This window comes from Poromitra crassiceps, assembly GCF_964638095.1.
Source record: "Poromitra crassiceps genome assembly, chromosome: 2".
Lineage (NCBI taxonomy): Eukaryota > Metazoa > Chordata > Actinopteri > Beryciformes > Melamphaidae > Poromitra > Poromitra crassiceps.
The window spans coordinates 82,572,406-82,588,359 of record NC_139624.1 but is presented as its reverse complement, the minus strand read 5'-3'; the positions used below and the strand labels follow the sequence as shown (position 1 = coordinate 82,588,359).

General features: G+C 47.1%; 1 protein-coding gene across 1 annotated transcript; it reads left to right on the top strand.

The window, feature by feature from the left end:
• Window positions 1-283: 283 nt before the first annotated feature.
• shisa2b (shisa family member 2b) lies at window positions 284-10,059 on the top strand. Its single transcript, XM_083656027.1, has 2 exons — window positions 284-1,149; window positions 7,798-10,059. The coding sequence occupies exons 1-2, from the start codon at window positions 846-848 to the stop codon at window positions 8,370-8,372; spliced, it is 879 nt and encodes a 292-aa protein (XP_083512153.1). The 5' UTR covers window positions 284-845; the 3' UTR covers window positions 8,373-10,059.
• Window positions 10,060-15,954: the final 5,895 nt, after the last annotated feature.

Below are 15,954 nucleotides of genomic sequence, written 5' to 3'. Positions count from 1 at the left end.
CTTTGAAAAGGACGTTTGAAAAACAGCGATTTTATTTTATTTTTTATTTGGCAACTCAAAAAGTTTCAACATGCCTCCCAGTTAAGGCTTTTATTCTGAAGGTTGTAACCGGAAGTCTTACTTTATTCTTGGTGTCTTGACACTGGATGAGTGACCATCATTATTGAGGTGTGTGGATCTGACATTATACGCGCCTCTCCCTCTCTCTGACGCAAAAGTAGGGTAGAGTAGTGTGCGCGCTTTAGTTCAATTAGAGTAGAATGGCTAGACGTAGTTGTATGGACTCCTACGCCCAACAATGCAGACCAAGCCATTAAAGTTTAAAAAGTTAACTTTGCGCATGGAGCCGGTGATCAGGGGAGCCAGGAGAGCGCCTATGGATTAGGCTACAAAGTGTTGGTTTCGCTGCATCCCCGGGGAAAGCCATTTGAGGAGTGTAGCTCAGGAGACATGAACAGCCTCGCTGCTGTGCCAGAAGACAGTCTCTTGATGCTGGATTTACCCCGAGCTCCGACCGCTCACAACTGGAATATCAGTTAAGTTTAGGTCGATATCATTTGTGTGGTCATTTTTTTCCACTTAATAGCACCAGTTAGGTTCTGGACAACTTTTGGATACTTTTCCACACACAGGAGCCATTTGGAGACGTTGGATCTATTCCATTACGCATGGGGTTCTCTTAACAAATGACAACTTCGAAGTGGTTGGTTGTCCTCTCACTTTATCTCCTCAGTCCCTTTTATCGCATTGACCCACCGTATCACTCCCTTAACCAGGTTAAACAGTGAATCCCTCACTGTCTCATTCAGTGCGCCAGCGTGCGGCCACAGGCGACCTGGCCAAGGATGTGGGGAGGCGGTTTCCCGATGTCTGTCACCGTGATTGTGACTCTGCTCCTGGTCATCATCGACGTGAAAGCCAGCGGCGAGTACTGCCACGGCTGGCACGACTCCCAGGGCATCTGGAAAGAGGGGTTTCAGTGCCCGGAGAAGATCGACGGAGATGACGCGATCATCTGCTGCGGGAAATGCGAGCTGCGCTACTGCTGCTCCAGCACTGAAGCGCGCCTGGACCAGGGCAGCTGCAGCAACGACCAGAAGGATCAGGAGCCCGGGACAGACGGCAAGGAGAGCAAGGACACCGGGGCAGGTAACCATCCTGGGGTAGTCTTCAAATCTTTATAGGGCCTATATGATGGACTGTTATCCCTGCTACCATCCCTATACCAGTTCAGTTCTACCTAACTACTACTACTACTAGGCTATAATTACTAATAAATAATAATCTACTTATATCACTTAAAACTATTAGCCTAACTAAAAACAAACAATATGCTCATATGAATCAGTTAAAACAAGTAAAAATAACAACATGCCATATGATAAAGAAGAGAATAATAGGCGATAGAGATAAACAACATTGTAAAGAGAAGAAAAAAGGAATGGGACAAAAAATGCCACATAAAAACAAAAATATAAATAATAGATTTCAAGAAGTGATACTGATTCTGTTAGCCTTACGGCAGGCAGGTCGTTCCATATTAACTCCATTAGCAAAAGTTCACCTTTAGTCTTTATTGTGCTTTATTTGCAAGAATGTAAAAAGCCAGCACTTTTTCCTATTGCCAGACGTTCTGGTGGGTTTATAGGTGGGTCTTTGTTTGCTTCAAAGTGTAGCCGGGACCAAACCTGTTATTAAATTAGATTTCATACAAATTTAATTGAAAATGACGTAGGCCTACTTAATTGCAGGGTAAGTGGTCAGTTGGCTGACGCCATGTCCAGGGCGCACGGGCAGGAGGTCTTAAATTTGATATTGTAAATTGCAGATCAGACTGCTGGCGGCAGGCGGCCTATTGCTCGCACACTAGACCTTTTAGGTTTAGTTTCTATTCATAAAACCAATAGGCCATCTTCCCAAGAGCTTAATCGGCTCCCTGTCTCAGTTGGCAACGACAGCTGCATATGAGACAGCAGACTCCCCCAAAAAAGCAGTTAACTGCTCCACTCACTCACAAATGGCAAATTGTGCTGTGCGCAGTTATAAATAGCTGTGTTTGTTCTGGCTGTAACAGTGGACAGGCCGGGCTCAGATCACACTGTCCCCACGGGGATCAAGTTTGGACTTGACCGGATCCTGGACAGTGGCTCACCAAGGCGCTGACAGCTCTGTTCATACAAAACAAATTGTGTTATGTATCATTTCCTACTAGACTAGACTCGTGGATTCCCTTTCCCATCCATGCGCTCCTCCTGGAAGCCCCACTGCCGCTCATTGATGGCTCTGAGCTTTTAAGGGATTCACACTCACACTTGCTTTCAACAAGAGCCTCATATAGACTTACGGTATCTTAGTTACAGGAGGCATCATCACCAAAACTAAGGGGATAGTATAACCCACACTTTCCAATTTATATGCTATGCCAGGCATGTCCAAAGTCCGGCCCTGGGGCCAATTGCGGCCCGCGGACAGATTTTAAGTGGCCCTCGGCTTGTCTCTCAAAATATACTATATGTGGCCCTCCACACAGTATTGGTTAATCAAGCAAGTTCAATTTGCATTTTTTCCCTTCACCTAACAATGACAGTACTACCATACAGTTTGTACAAGCACCAACTAGGAACAGCACATGCAGAACTAATGTTTTCAGATGGTATACAAAATCCTTAGAGTACAATTGTATGTGATTTTTTTCTTTTATTTCTTTATAACCCATATGATGCGAGAAGCACCTTGACCCCCGGCATTTTCACAGTATCTAATCTGGCCCCCATTCAAAAACGTTTGGACACCCCTGTAGCTATGCTGTATTCTGTTACAATAGACACATACACAATCATGTTTTTTCATTCATTATAACAGGCCATTACTTATTTTAATTGAATGATGCTAGGGCAATGTAACATAACCTGGTTCATCTTTGCTTATCTCATAACGCAAACTACACACTCCTTGTGGAGCTGCATCATTGAATAAAATACAGACGAGTAACATTAGAGGGCGGCACTCCAGGAAAACAGAGCAAATAATGGACATGAAAGAAAAGGGCGACAGGCCTACTTCATGTTTCCCCCGAGGATTTGCCTTCTTTTGTACTGAATACTTCCCTCCAACCATAATCTGTCATTTGCTAAAAGTATTATCCTGCCTTATCACTGCAGGAAGAGCCATATAGATTTTCATACAGTGGACTCCAGCCAAAACAACTTAAAGAGAAGCTTTCTCTCTCTCTCTCTCTCTCTCTCCCTCTCTCTCTCCCTCTCTCTCTCCCTAGGATGAAAGAGGAAGCCTTTTGTCGTGCAAGGCCCAGTTTGTGCATTTCGTTCATTTTTCATCCACATGGCAGCCTATTAATCATCGAGCAAAGATATACACTGTAATGTCAATGAATGACGGGCAGGAAATTATTAATGTGCTCAACATGAAGAAACATATGGTATTTAGGAACAGGAGAATGCCCCAGGGATAAGCTCCAGAGGAGAAGAGAGAGAGAGAGTCCAGCCTGCTACAAAGCCTATGCCCAAAACAAGAGCTTAGGGGAGGGGGCTGCTGTTCCTCCAGTCCAGCATGGCTGCTACAGCTCAGCTCTGACAACAGGTGTGGACAAGTGACAGCCAACAATAGGAGTATTTCTTTCCGAGCTGAGACAGCTGCCATTTTGGGGAAAAAAGTGGTTCATACTCGTACAAAATCATTAATTTAACAAATATATATAAATAAGGTCCTTTTTAAGAAAGCAACTTAAGTCCATTTAATATCTCTATACGAGGGATCAGCGTGACATCACAACCACCCAGAAATGTGGAACCCCGCAGCAGTTAACTAGTATGAGTTGTGCCAAACAAACGTTAATATCTCAAAAACTATACATGACATCGCTTATATTTTGACATTCTGGGTGAGAGCAGAATTAGCTCAAGAGTCTGACGTATAATAATATGCATGTCGTGTTAAAGTTGTGTGAACTGTTGCAGTTTTTAAAATGAAGTGAATTTTGTAAACAGCACAGCCGGCGAATATGCTGAACTTTAAGTAGTGCCCCCGCCCCTTCCTGCCCCCCATGGATTTATTGTAGATTGTTTTGGATGGAAAATAATTCCACAGTAACAGCAGCAGGTTTTTTTCTTTTTCTTTCCAATGAATCCTCATCAGCCATGCAGAAGAAGGGAGTGGAGCTGAGATGTTAAGGTCTCGACCATATAAGCACAGGAAAAGGGGGCAGTGACTGGCTCTTTGGGACAGGAAAAGGGGGCAGTGACTGGCTCTTTGGGACAGGAAAAGGGGGCAGTGACTGGCTCTTTGGGACAGGAAAAGGGGGCAGTGACTGGCTCTTTGGGACAGGAAAAGGGGGCAGTGACTGGCTCTTTGGGACAGGAAAAGGGGGCAGTGACTGGCTCTTTGGGACAGGAAAAGGGGGCAGTGGCTGGCTCTTTGGGACAGGAAAAGGGGGCAGTGACTGGCTCTTTGGGACATTTCCGCTAGTCTTGTAACGTATATGCGTTGCCATAACAGTCTTATTGAAACAGCTCATGTAAAAACCTGTTTATGGGACGGTGTAGCTGTAAGGTGCATTAGGCCCTGAAGCTGACACCACCTCCTGTCAATGGGAAATGGGTCATGGTCCCAGGTTGTCGATGTCAACGTCTCCGTCTCTTCTGACACTTCTGACTGTGTCTTTTGTCACCTGGACTTATTGCCTTACCTAATGAATGACCCCCCAGCTCCTAACAGGTGTTGTGCTCTAATCCGCTGGATGCTTGGACACTTTTGATGAGCACTTTGAAAAGTTCCTCAAGGCCCATGTGTGTATTTCAAAGAGCATAGAGCAAAGGGAGACCGGTGCCAATTGCCACCTTCCTGGGGTGTAGAGTTACACCTCATAACACACTGGCATATTCAAAGTGGAAAATAACTACACCCTGGGAACAATATCAGAACAAATCACTTCTAATATAACATGTTCTTTATTGTAGTCCCTTTTTACAGCCTATGGTCCCGAGGTCGAGGTGTGTGTGTGTGTGTGTGTGTGTGTGTGTGTGTGTGTGTGTGCGCGCGTGTGTGTGTGTGTGTGCGCGTGTGTGTGTGTGTGTGTGTGTGTGTGTGTGTGTGTGTGTGTGTGTGTGAGCGGGTGGGCATTCGAGTGAATGAGTGAGGAAACACCTCAACAGTGACCTCATCTTGCCTCTCATTCTTTTGCTGCCAGCAACATTCCCTATGTGGCTTCACTATTGGGTCAAAAGGCACAGTTAGCACAAAAAACAGTGCTTCCCCCCCCATTTTTACTGTGAAACAAGGTGTTTATTCAATTACAGTATGTTTCAGATTATTGTCGGGGCCTCTCAGGCACACTTAGTAAAAATTTGCAGAAGTTCAAGTGGAAATGGGAATCCTAAAAACACGGAATACATTGACCTGTAAGAATGCCTTCATTGTTCATTGAGCTAAATTGTGCTGAAGGGAGAGTGACAGCAGTGAATTTGTGCACAAACGACATGCTGATTGATGGAACCATGTGAGTGATCGGGTAACACTGATACTAGTATGATTGGCTGTTGCAGAGAGATAGGAAGAAAGACAAAGTTAGAGTGGGATTACTTCATTGATTTAGGGATAGGGACTGAATAACCTCCAATTCAACTACTTTAAATCAGTCAAATGTAAGACCCTTTTCTAAGTATAAGCCAAGTAGTTTTTTTTTTTTTTTTAAGGTTGAGCGTCATAAATATCTGAAGTAAAAGAAGAGTCACAAATATCTGCTGGCAACATGGCTTATGCATGTCAGCCATGCAAACATGCATGCACAAACATACATCCACACATATACACACACACTCTCTCATACACTAAGACACGCACACACACTCTCATACACAAGACACGCACACACACTCTCATATACTAAGACACGCACACACACACTCTCATACACTAAGGCACGCACCGCACACACACTCTGATACACTATGAGACATGCACACACACTCTCATACACTAAGGCACGCACACACACTCTCATACACTAAGACACGCACACACACTCTCATACACTAAGGCAGGGATACTCAACTTGCTTTGCCCGGGGGCCACTTTCGTGAAATGATAGAAGGCCAGGGGCCAGTTAATAAACAATCAATACACATTTTTCTGTAGCGGATTGTAGGTTTTTGGGGTGTCAGCCGGAGTTTAGTCTGACAATGTTGTGCACACCGGATAGTTAGTTAGGTTAAGTACATACATAAGTGCCTGGGTAGCGAGCAGACGGCGGTATTTGACAATTTAGAAATCATAGATTATTGAAAGATATTCCATATTCCAGACTGAAATGCTATAACAGAAGTGGAGTATTGGCCAGAATGACATGAACATTTGGACACTTAGGCCATGTTCACATTACAGGCAAATCCGATTTGCTGATAAAGTCATTAATCATCATTATCTTGATTGGTTTCCCAAATCTGATTTGGGAGTGTGTCCGCACTGCCACACAAGTGGGACAAGTGACACAAATCAGACTTGGAGCATCCAGACTCATAAAACCAATCTGGATAAAGTCATTAATAGGTCACTAAAGTTCACAAATCAGATTTGGCTTCCTAGTCTGAACATGGCCTTATTCAGCGGGTATCTTGCATGTTGTGTTCAGGTGCACTGTAAAAAAAAAAAAAAAAAAAATTGCAATTCCATCGCGGGCCACACAGGGGGCGCCCGCGGGCCGCATGTGGCCCGCGGGCCGCCAGTTGAGTATCACTGCACTAAGGCACGCACACACACTCTCATACACTAAGACACGCACACACACTCTCATACACTAAGACACACACACACACTCTCATACACTAAGACATGCGCACACACACTCTCATACACTAAGACACGCACACACACACACTCTCATACACTAAGACATGCACACACACTCTCATACACTAAGACACGCACACACACTCTCATACACTAATAAGACACACACACACACTCTCATACACTAAGACACACACACACACACACTCTCATACACTAAGACACGCACACACACTCTCATACACTAATAAGACACGCACACACACTCTCATACACTAAGACACACACACACACACACACACTCTCATACACTAAGACACGCACACACACTCTCATACACTAAGACACACACACACACACACACACACACTCTCATACACTAAGACACGCACACACACTCTCATACACTAATAAGACACGCACAGGGGTGCAGGGTTGAAAAGGGGGGTGGGCGGGGTCACAGTTGGGTTCAGAGGATTAGAGCAGATCAAAACAAAGTTAATAACTGCTAATGAGAGCCTGGGGCTCCCTGCCACCTGCAATTCTTTATTGATCATTAAAATACAAGTGGCCTCAGAGAAGCCCCAGATACAAAAATCATCAAAAGGATAAAAACAATAAAGCCCAAAAGGCTTATTTCCATTGTGGTCCTTTTTGACATCTAGCTCTTTTTTCTTCCTCTCCGCTCACTCTTTTGTTTCACTGTCTCAGCCCATCTCCACTCACATGTAGGATCTCTAACTGTGCTATGAGTCAAGTCTCAGCCCATCTCCACTCACATGTAGGATCTCTGTGCTATGAGTCAAGTGTGAGTGTGAGTCTGCTACTGCTTTGAAGTCGTGCACAGCTATGTTCACAATTATCTTCTTTTCATTAGGTCAATGACAACATTTAGTCCAGACAAATATTTTGGAGAAAATAAATGCATTACATTTTTTTTAATGTGTACTGATATTATGTATGTCTTCTGCCTGCTCTCTCTCTCTCTCTCTGTAGTGCCCATCTACGTGCCCTTCCTGATCGTGGGCTCAGTGTTCGTGGCTTTCATCGTGGTGGGCTCCGTGGTGGCCGTGTGCTGCTGCCGCTGTCTCCGTCCCAAACAGGAGCTGTCGTCAGGGGGCGGGACGGGCGGCGCGGGTGGCGGGGGTCGTCTCCTGGAGACCATCCCCATGATGGCGAGCGTCGGCACCTCCAGAGGCTCCTCCTCCCGCCAGTCGAGCACCGCCACCTCGTCCAGCTCGTCCGCCCCGGCTGCCGTGCCGCGCCCCGGGCCCATGCCCCTGCCCATGATGCGCGCCCAGGCCTCCTGCTGTCTGCCCCCCGACGCCAGCGTCTTTGTCAACATGCCCACCAACTTCTCTGTACTCAACTGCCAGCAGGCCACTCAAATCATGCCTCACCAGGGGCAGTTCCTGCACCCCCAGTACATCGGTTACGCCCACCCCGTCTCCCCTACCCCGACCTTCCTGGACCCCACCCAGGGAGGCTACAGACCTCTCCAGTCGCCCTACCCCCATCCCAGTGGGGCCAGTGTCACCAGCGAGCAGAAGTACCCTCCGGTGACGGTGTGAGGGGACACCCTACAGACCACTGTGCCACTTTCTTGTGAAGACGAACTTGTGAAGTGTAACCTGTGAGGGCCGTGCCAGAGACCTTGTGGGGACGCTGCCAGAGTGGAAAAAGAACGGCATGGAGTCAGGCTCACATGAAGGACTCATAAAAGCTTAGCTGGCAGCAGTGCCTGCTTACTGCCTGCCCTGCCATTGTGTGTGTGGTGTGTGTCTGTACAGTGTGTCACATGATCTCTTGGCAAGTGGTTCTGAGCTAAGCTCAGCCTAAGACGGAGGAAGAGATAGATGCATATATAATTTGCTGTCTTTATGCAAAGACAAAACTACATATTGATGGGTAATACTGCACAGACGGGCTCACTGCAGCCTGCAGTTCTGATAAAGACTGTGTGTATTTGTGCTTGTGTGTGTGTGTGTGTGTGTGTATGAAAGCGAGAAAGAGCTTTGTGGGCTTATATGTGTATGAACGAGTATGAACCGTATGCAATGTGGATATTCAACCAAAAAACGTGTGACCACATGCTGTGTGCACACCATGTGCACATCTGCACTTGTGAATCATGGTTTACACAATACACTAAATGTATGTTTGTGTTTTGAAGTGTGAGAGGAAGAAGCGTGAGAAGAGATGCTGTGTGTGTTTGTACTGTACTTGTGTGGGTTTGAGTGTGCAAGAGAGAGTAGTGTGTGTGTGTGTGTGTGTGTGTGTTTGTACTGTACTTGTGTGAGTTTGAGTGTGCGAGAGAGTAGTGTGTGTGTGTGTGTGTGTATTTGTACTGTACTTGTGTGTGAGTTTGAGTGTGCGAGAGAGAGTAGTGTGTGTGTGTATTTGTACTGTACTTGTGTGAGTTTGCGAGAGAGTAGTGTGTGTGTGTGTGTGTGTGTGTGTGCATGGATGTGGTTATACGACTTGTGAGGGAAACGTGATGGGAAACGCAGGTGGTGCGATGTGAAAGGCAGTCACAATCTCCCTGTAGGCCATTCAACTGTAATGAAGTGAACACAGGACATAGACTGTGACGCTCCACCCTTACTGTACCCCCCACCCACCATCCAGAAAAGAAATACTGCCCCCAAGCAGAAACACACACACACACACAAAGCCAAAAATGAAAATATACTCATGGAAGGACTGTTAATCTACCCAAGAGGTGTGAGTGTGTGAGAGAGGGGGAGACAGAGAAGATCACAGTAATTTATGCAGTTATAGCCTGCCAACTGTCCCCTTCCCTTCTCCCTCCGGTGTGTGTGTGTGAGAACTCAGTTCAGTGTATTAGCTGAGCGAACCGCAGATGTACTGGACGGTTCCACTTCAAACATTTTGAGTCATTTCCCCCCCCCACTTTGTCCAGGCACAAACATGACAAAGTGAAGACCAGCCGCCATGTTGGCTGTTAATCTAAAAAAAAAAAAAAATCTAAACTTGGGAGGATTTTCAGTCATTCTGTGCTGCTGTTGTGCACCTGGCTCTGTAGTGGGGCTGGTAACTCAGTAACTTACAACTTCAGGAATGTAGCGCACCATTGAACATGCAGTCTGAGATGTCCCACAGTACTGAAACCTGTAACGTCTGTGTGTGTCTCATCTACTCCAAGCACAATGTCTGTAAGATAGGCAGCGTGTGTGTGTGTGTGTGTGTGTGACAAATTAAGAGTAACGTGTTAAAAGGAGGATTTGAGGTCCAATGTGTTCCCTCCTGCTGTGAAATACAGTTTTTCATATGAATTAAAAAAAGTAAACAACTTTCAAACAGAACGCTGTGTTGAGACAGTTTGTGCGTCATTACTTTATCACCTTTTCCATCATCATAAAGATGCAAAAAGCATGTTTTGTGTGTTAAACCCATGAGGAGAGAAGTCTGTTGCCATGGCTTTGGGCTCGTAAGAGATGAGGTCAGAGGTGAGATTTGGAGGGAGGCTAAGAAACACAATGGTCTGTGCTCACTGCACACACACAACTGTCTCAGAGAATGGGCCTTCGACAGATTCGTAATCTCCTTGAAACACACATTTTAGCTATTAGACACACTAATGACACACATCTACAGACAGCCTAACCACCCACGGCGGATAGAATGATTACCTGTCACCAACATCATCCAACACAGAGCAGGAACAACAAACCGCAACAATAGGCTGTTTAAAACTAGGCCTACTTCCTTAAGCCTGTGGAGGCGCAGTTTTTGGCACACGTCTACAGAGACTCGGCTAATGTGGAAAGCGGTGCGGGCCGCTGGGGAGTCATTGGCGAGGAGTTGAAAAGCAAAATGGCTGTGTGACTCCTGCTAGGCCCCCGGCCCAATGGATTCTCCATACCGGAGCAGCTGTAGTCAGTCTGGGAGTGGGCTCCCCAGCCAGACGTGGCGGCCAGGAGGCTGGGCTCTGGATTAATCTAATCTGCTAATGGGTGATGTGAACTGGACCTCCCTCACATACATACCCCACACACACACACACAGGGAGTGTACATTTATGTATATCATGAAATCATAAAAGTATCATCCTTCTTGTCCATTCCACCCTGTATGTCTTCAACATACAATGTGAAGTGGACTTCTGTTACCCAGACCAGCGTTGTAGTACTCGAGTCCAGGACTCAAACTAGAATCAGAGGTCTGGCCGCCTTTTCAGGACTCGTGACTCGACTTGAGCACTGGTGACTTGGACTTGAGCATGTATTCAGACTCGGAATTTGGAGACGAGGACTCAGACTTAATTATAAAAACTGTGTTTTTTAATAGCCCCTAATAATTTGGCATAATACCTAATACTGTACCATAATATGTTCCATAATTGAATTTTGTGCAAGGGCAGGCACACGTGTTCCTACATGTGGATTCTCATACTCAAGGTAAATCACTTCAGACTTGGACTCGGACTCAGGTAATGGGGACTCGACTCAGACTCTTCTTTGGTGACTCCACTCAGATTTGAACACGGGGGACTTGAGACTTGATTTGAACACGGGGGGACTTGAGACTTGATTTGAACACGGGGGGACTTGAGACTTGATTTGAACACGGGGGGACTTGAGACTTGATTTGAACACGGGGGACTTGAGACTTGATTTGAACACTAGGGACTTGAGACTTGATTTGAACACGGGGGACTTGAGACTTGATTTGAACACTAGGGACTTGAGACTTGATTTGAACACGGGGGACTTGAGACTTGATTTGAACACGGGGGACTTGAGACTTGATTTGAACACTAGGGACTTGAGACTTGATTTGAACACGGGGGACTTGAGACTTGATTTGAACACGGGGGGACTTGAGACTTGATTTGAACACGGGGGACTTGAGACTTGATTTGAACACGGGGGACTTGAGACTTGATTTGAACACTAGGGACTTGAGACTTGATTTGAACACGGGGGACTTGAGACTTGATTTGAACACGGGGGACTTGAGACTTGATTTGAACACTAGGGACTTGAGACTTGATTTGAACACGGGGGACTTGAGACTTGATTTGAACACGGGGGACTTGAGACTTGATTTGAACACGGGGGGACTTGAGACTTGATTTGAACACGGGAGACTTGAGATTTGATTTGAACACGGGGGACTTGAGATATAGTGACTTGACTACAACACTGGCCCAGACTCTGACCCGCATTTCGCTCCAAACACCCAACTGTCATCCAAGAAGCCCCGCGTGAATGCAGGATTACACGTTAACTTTCACAAACCGAGTCAAAGACAGAAGACTTGGTCAAGCCAGGGATTGATTAGATTTAATGATTAGGACTCGGATGGACAAATCTCAGACCCGCCCACGTCATCCTTGCATTCTTGAACCAGAGTCCTCAACACAGAGCACACAGACAACGGACTCTACATTCAGGCACCGCCCAGAGGCAGAAAGACACGATGCCACCGGGCGTCTCAATGGAATCCCTTGTGTGGGATGATGCCTCGTAGTACTGTAGCACTAGTTCAAGTCAAATATTCCCTCTAAGACATTTCTGCACAAAATGAGTACAAAAAAACAGGCATTAATGAAGAGGGGGGAAAAAACAGATACACATGTGCACTTTATTCAACGACAGAAAATAAAAGCCCAGTAGTGAGTGGAAATCCAGCAGAACTGAAGGAGGAAGCTCTAACGCCAGGCTGCCTCCGCCGAGTCAGCAGACCTCCCAGACCAGACAGGCAGCATCGTGACTCGGGAGTCACAGGAGCGCTCAGAATTTAAACGGGAAGGAAAGAAAAAAAAACAGTGGATTCAACCGGGCAGGATGGGGAGACGTGCTGTAGTAGAGGAGAGACATGGAGGCTGGTCGCTGAGTGGCTGGGAGATGGAGAGATAGGAAGAGGAAGAAAATGAAGGGAGGGAGAGATAATCGGGAGAGAGAGGAGGGAGGGATGTCCCAGTGGGGGAGGAGGGTTCTGCCTCAGTGGCATCTGTGTGGCGTTTGGCAGTGAGGCTTGGGGCTGGGATGCAATGCGACGGGATGGGGGCCTGCGGCTCTGGGGGGTCCTGGGTCCATGCCTCCCTCTGGAAGGAATTCCTTCTGGGCTTGCTTGCTTGTGTGTGTGTGTGTGTGTGTGTGTGTGTGTGTGAGAGTGAGAGAGAGTGTGAGTGTTTATTTTGAAGTCCCCTCTCCTCCCACATCAACATGTGATGACAGAGTAGCTCAACCCAGCTATGGAGACATGAGAGGGAACTGTGGAAGCAAACGCACACGCCACAAACACACACAGACACGCTTACACACATGGACATACACACACACGGGAGTGCAAATGCGTGCAGAGTGACACACATGCACAGGCAGATACAGACGCACTGGAATGCACACACACACGCACGCACGCACGCACGCATGCACGCGCGCACACACACACACACACACACACACACACACACACACACACACACACGCATTAACATAAAGTGGCATAAACCAAACCCAGTCTGTGGGGATATACAGATACAAGTAGCAGTCTCTGAGTTTGATTCCTCATGTCTGTGCGTGGATATGAGCGCTCATGCCTGTGCAGCTTTGTGTGGGGGTTTTGGAGAACATTTATTCCATATAGTTTGGCCTGGTCCCTTCTCCCAAGTTAGTCCTCCACACCCCAGCAACGGCCGCCACGCCTAACCGTGACCCTCGGGGGAGGGGGGGGGGGGGGTATGGGTCAGGTCGTAGTTCCGGTAAGGCCACAGCAGGGGGTCGGTCACCCGGCGTGAGGGTGTCACCATAAGTCTCTCTCTCGCTGTCACCCTGGCGACCGTTGACCACCGTAGAGCCGAGGCGGTGGTCAGGGGCAGGGCTAGAGGCTGGGGCGTTGGTGGCGGGTGGTGTCATAGGAGCGCACGACCTGGGACTGGGACACCACGCCGTGCTCCTCCTGAGAGAATGCATAGCCATCTGGAGAGGAAGAGACAGAGAGAGAAGGAATATCAAAACACACCTGTATTTAAGCAGAACTTGGGTGTTGCAACATATATGGCGTGGCGTGTTTGGAAAGGACACTCACGTGACACGGTCTGCTGGACCGAGTTGGAGCGTCCTACGCTTGAAGGCGCTTTCCTAAACACTCTTGTCAGCAGATGGGCCCGTTCGTTTAGACTGCAGGGAGAAGAAGAGAAAGAAAGGTTACACAATCATCATGACACATCGCCACTCAGAGTGATATTGAATTAAACCCAAGAATCTGTCTGTACTACTGACAATACTAAAATAACACCACCATCAATCCATTTACCAGTCTACATATTCCACAATGCTCTTTCTATCCTTTCAATTAGGACCAGAATGTGGATTTCCCCCTCCTCCATCACAGTCCTGTATCAATCAAGTGTTTTGGAGATCAATGATCATGAAGTCAAAGCAGGAATGATCATCATGTACTGCCTGAAAACATTCCTAGAATGATGGCGGGCAGGAGGGTGATTAGGGAGACTGTGCCTCCACCAGAAGGTCCGGGTTTAATCCCCTGTAAGAATCCACTTTGCTAAAGTGTCCTTGAGCAAGACACTGAAGGCTGCGAGCGAAAAGAGAATTTGGAGTATTTGCCAGGGATCAATTGAGTCTCACAATGGTCACTTAGCTGCCAAAACCTGAATGGGTTGAAGCCAAGTCACTGGCAGGGCTTGATTTGAGACCAAGTGCTTCTAAAATTCAGGGTAATCCAATAGTAAGTCATGGCCCGGCTAACAGGACAGCCACAGTAAACCGCTCCTCACCCCCCCTCTCCTCTCCTCTGCTTCCCCCCTGTTCCAAGAAGAAGACTGGACCCTCTGTTCTAAGACCACACGCCGTCATGGCTCTTCTCCTCCCGTGACCAAAAATAACTAAGTCCATTCCAGATTGCACACAAATGCATGCATGCACACAAACGCATGCGCGCACGCACGCGCACGCACGCGCGCGCACACACACACACACACACACACACACACACACACACACACCACACACATTCTCTTATTTAGTCCATAACCTTCATCTCTCCAGTCTCATCATCCTCATCAGTGCCACTTATGGCTACCATTAGCCACATTAGCCTTGGGCGATGGATGCAAATGTCAGGATACTGGAATGACTAACTGCTGTGAGAGGAAGTTTGCTGAATCCATACATAGGGGGATTATTTTCAGAGATTTTGCTAACGAGGCATTAAATCACACAATACAATAGGGGCTTCCCAGGCGGCTTGGCAGGGGTTCTGATACGATCCACACAGAACGATTATGGACTAGTGCCAGCCTTCCCAGGGTTACAATTTGGACCAAGCAGTTAGGGAATTCTCCCTACGTGAACGCTGGGAACCTTCACTGGTGTGTTTCTCCAAAAGGAGAAGGGGGAAAAAAACATTGAAAAAGGGCTCTGGAGTGTCTTTGGCCAAAGAAAATGACGTCTGTTAAATGGATGACAGGGTCGAGTTAATGAAAGATGAATAGTTGCTGGACAAATAAATAAAACGCAGACACATGAGTATGATTGAAGTTGTGCTTTCCCCCTACTGTGGCGACTCCTTCTCGCAACCTTGCTCCAAATGGTCCAAGGATGCGCTACATCCAAACTCTTCCCTAGAGACACTCCCCTTTGCTCTAGCTTTCCCCTGCCTTCACCAGGACCTCCTCCTCCCTACGTACTACAAACACAGATGTCACTTCATTTGATTTCTCATAATGGAGAGGAGGACCCAAGGATCCACGCCTGCTCCCCCAGCTCTGTAGGCAGGGTCAGCCCAGGACAGGCTCCTCGCTTTAGGGGGCAGGAGGAGCAGTATGTCATCCCACCTCCCCCTCCAACCCTGAAAACAAACCTTGGACCTCCTCAGCTTGGTCCGATACCAAAACTGCTCGAGGCAAGCAGCCTGTTTCTGTGACTGACTAAACCTCTGCTTTCTTTACAGTAGGTCCCCCAGTACTTCATACCTGCAAAATGTGCAAACCTCTACCATCTTTAAATACACAGGTTATCCCTGAAGCAATTCCCCCTACACACTAAACAATGTAATGAGTTCCAACACAGCTCTACACACCAGGCACAAAGCTAATCTGAGTCTACATCACAGCCACGGGAGCTACAGACAACACAGTAAAACACACCAGGTCTGTGCAGC

What these genes read in the sequence shown, in the direction of transcription:
- shisa2b (XM_083656027.1), top strand. Translation starts at nt 846, where the DNA reads ATGTGGGGAGGCGGTTTCCCGATGTCTGTCACCGTGATTGTGACTCTG. An exon ending in GAGCAAGGACACCGGGGCAG is followed by an intron (nt 1,150 to 7,797) that starts GTAACCATCCTG and finishes CTCTCTCTGTAG; the next exon opens with TGCCCATCTACGTGCCCTTC.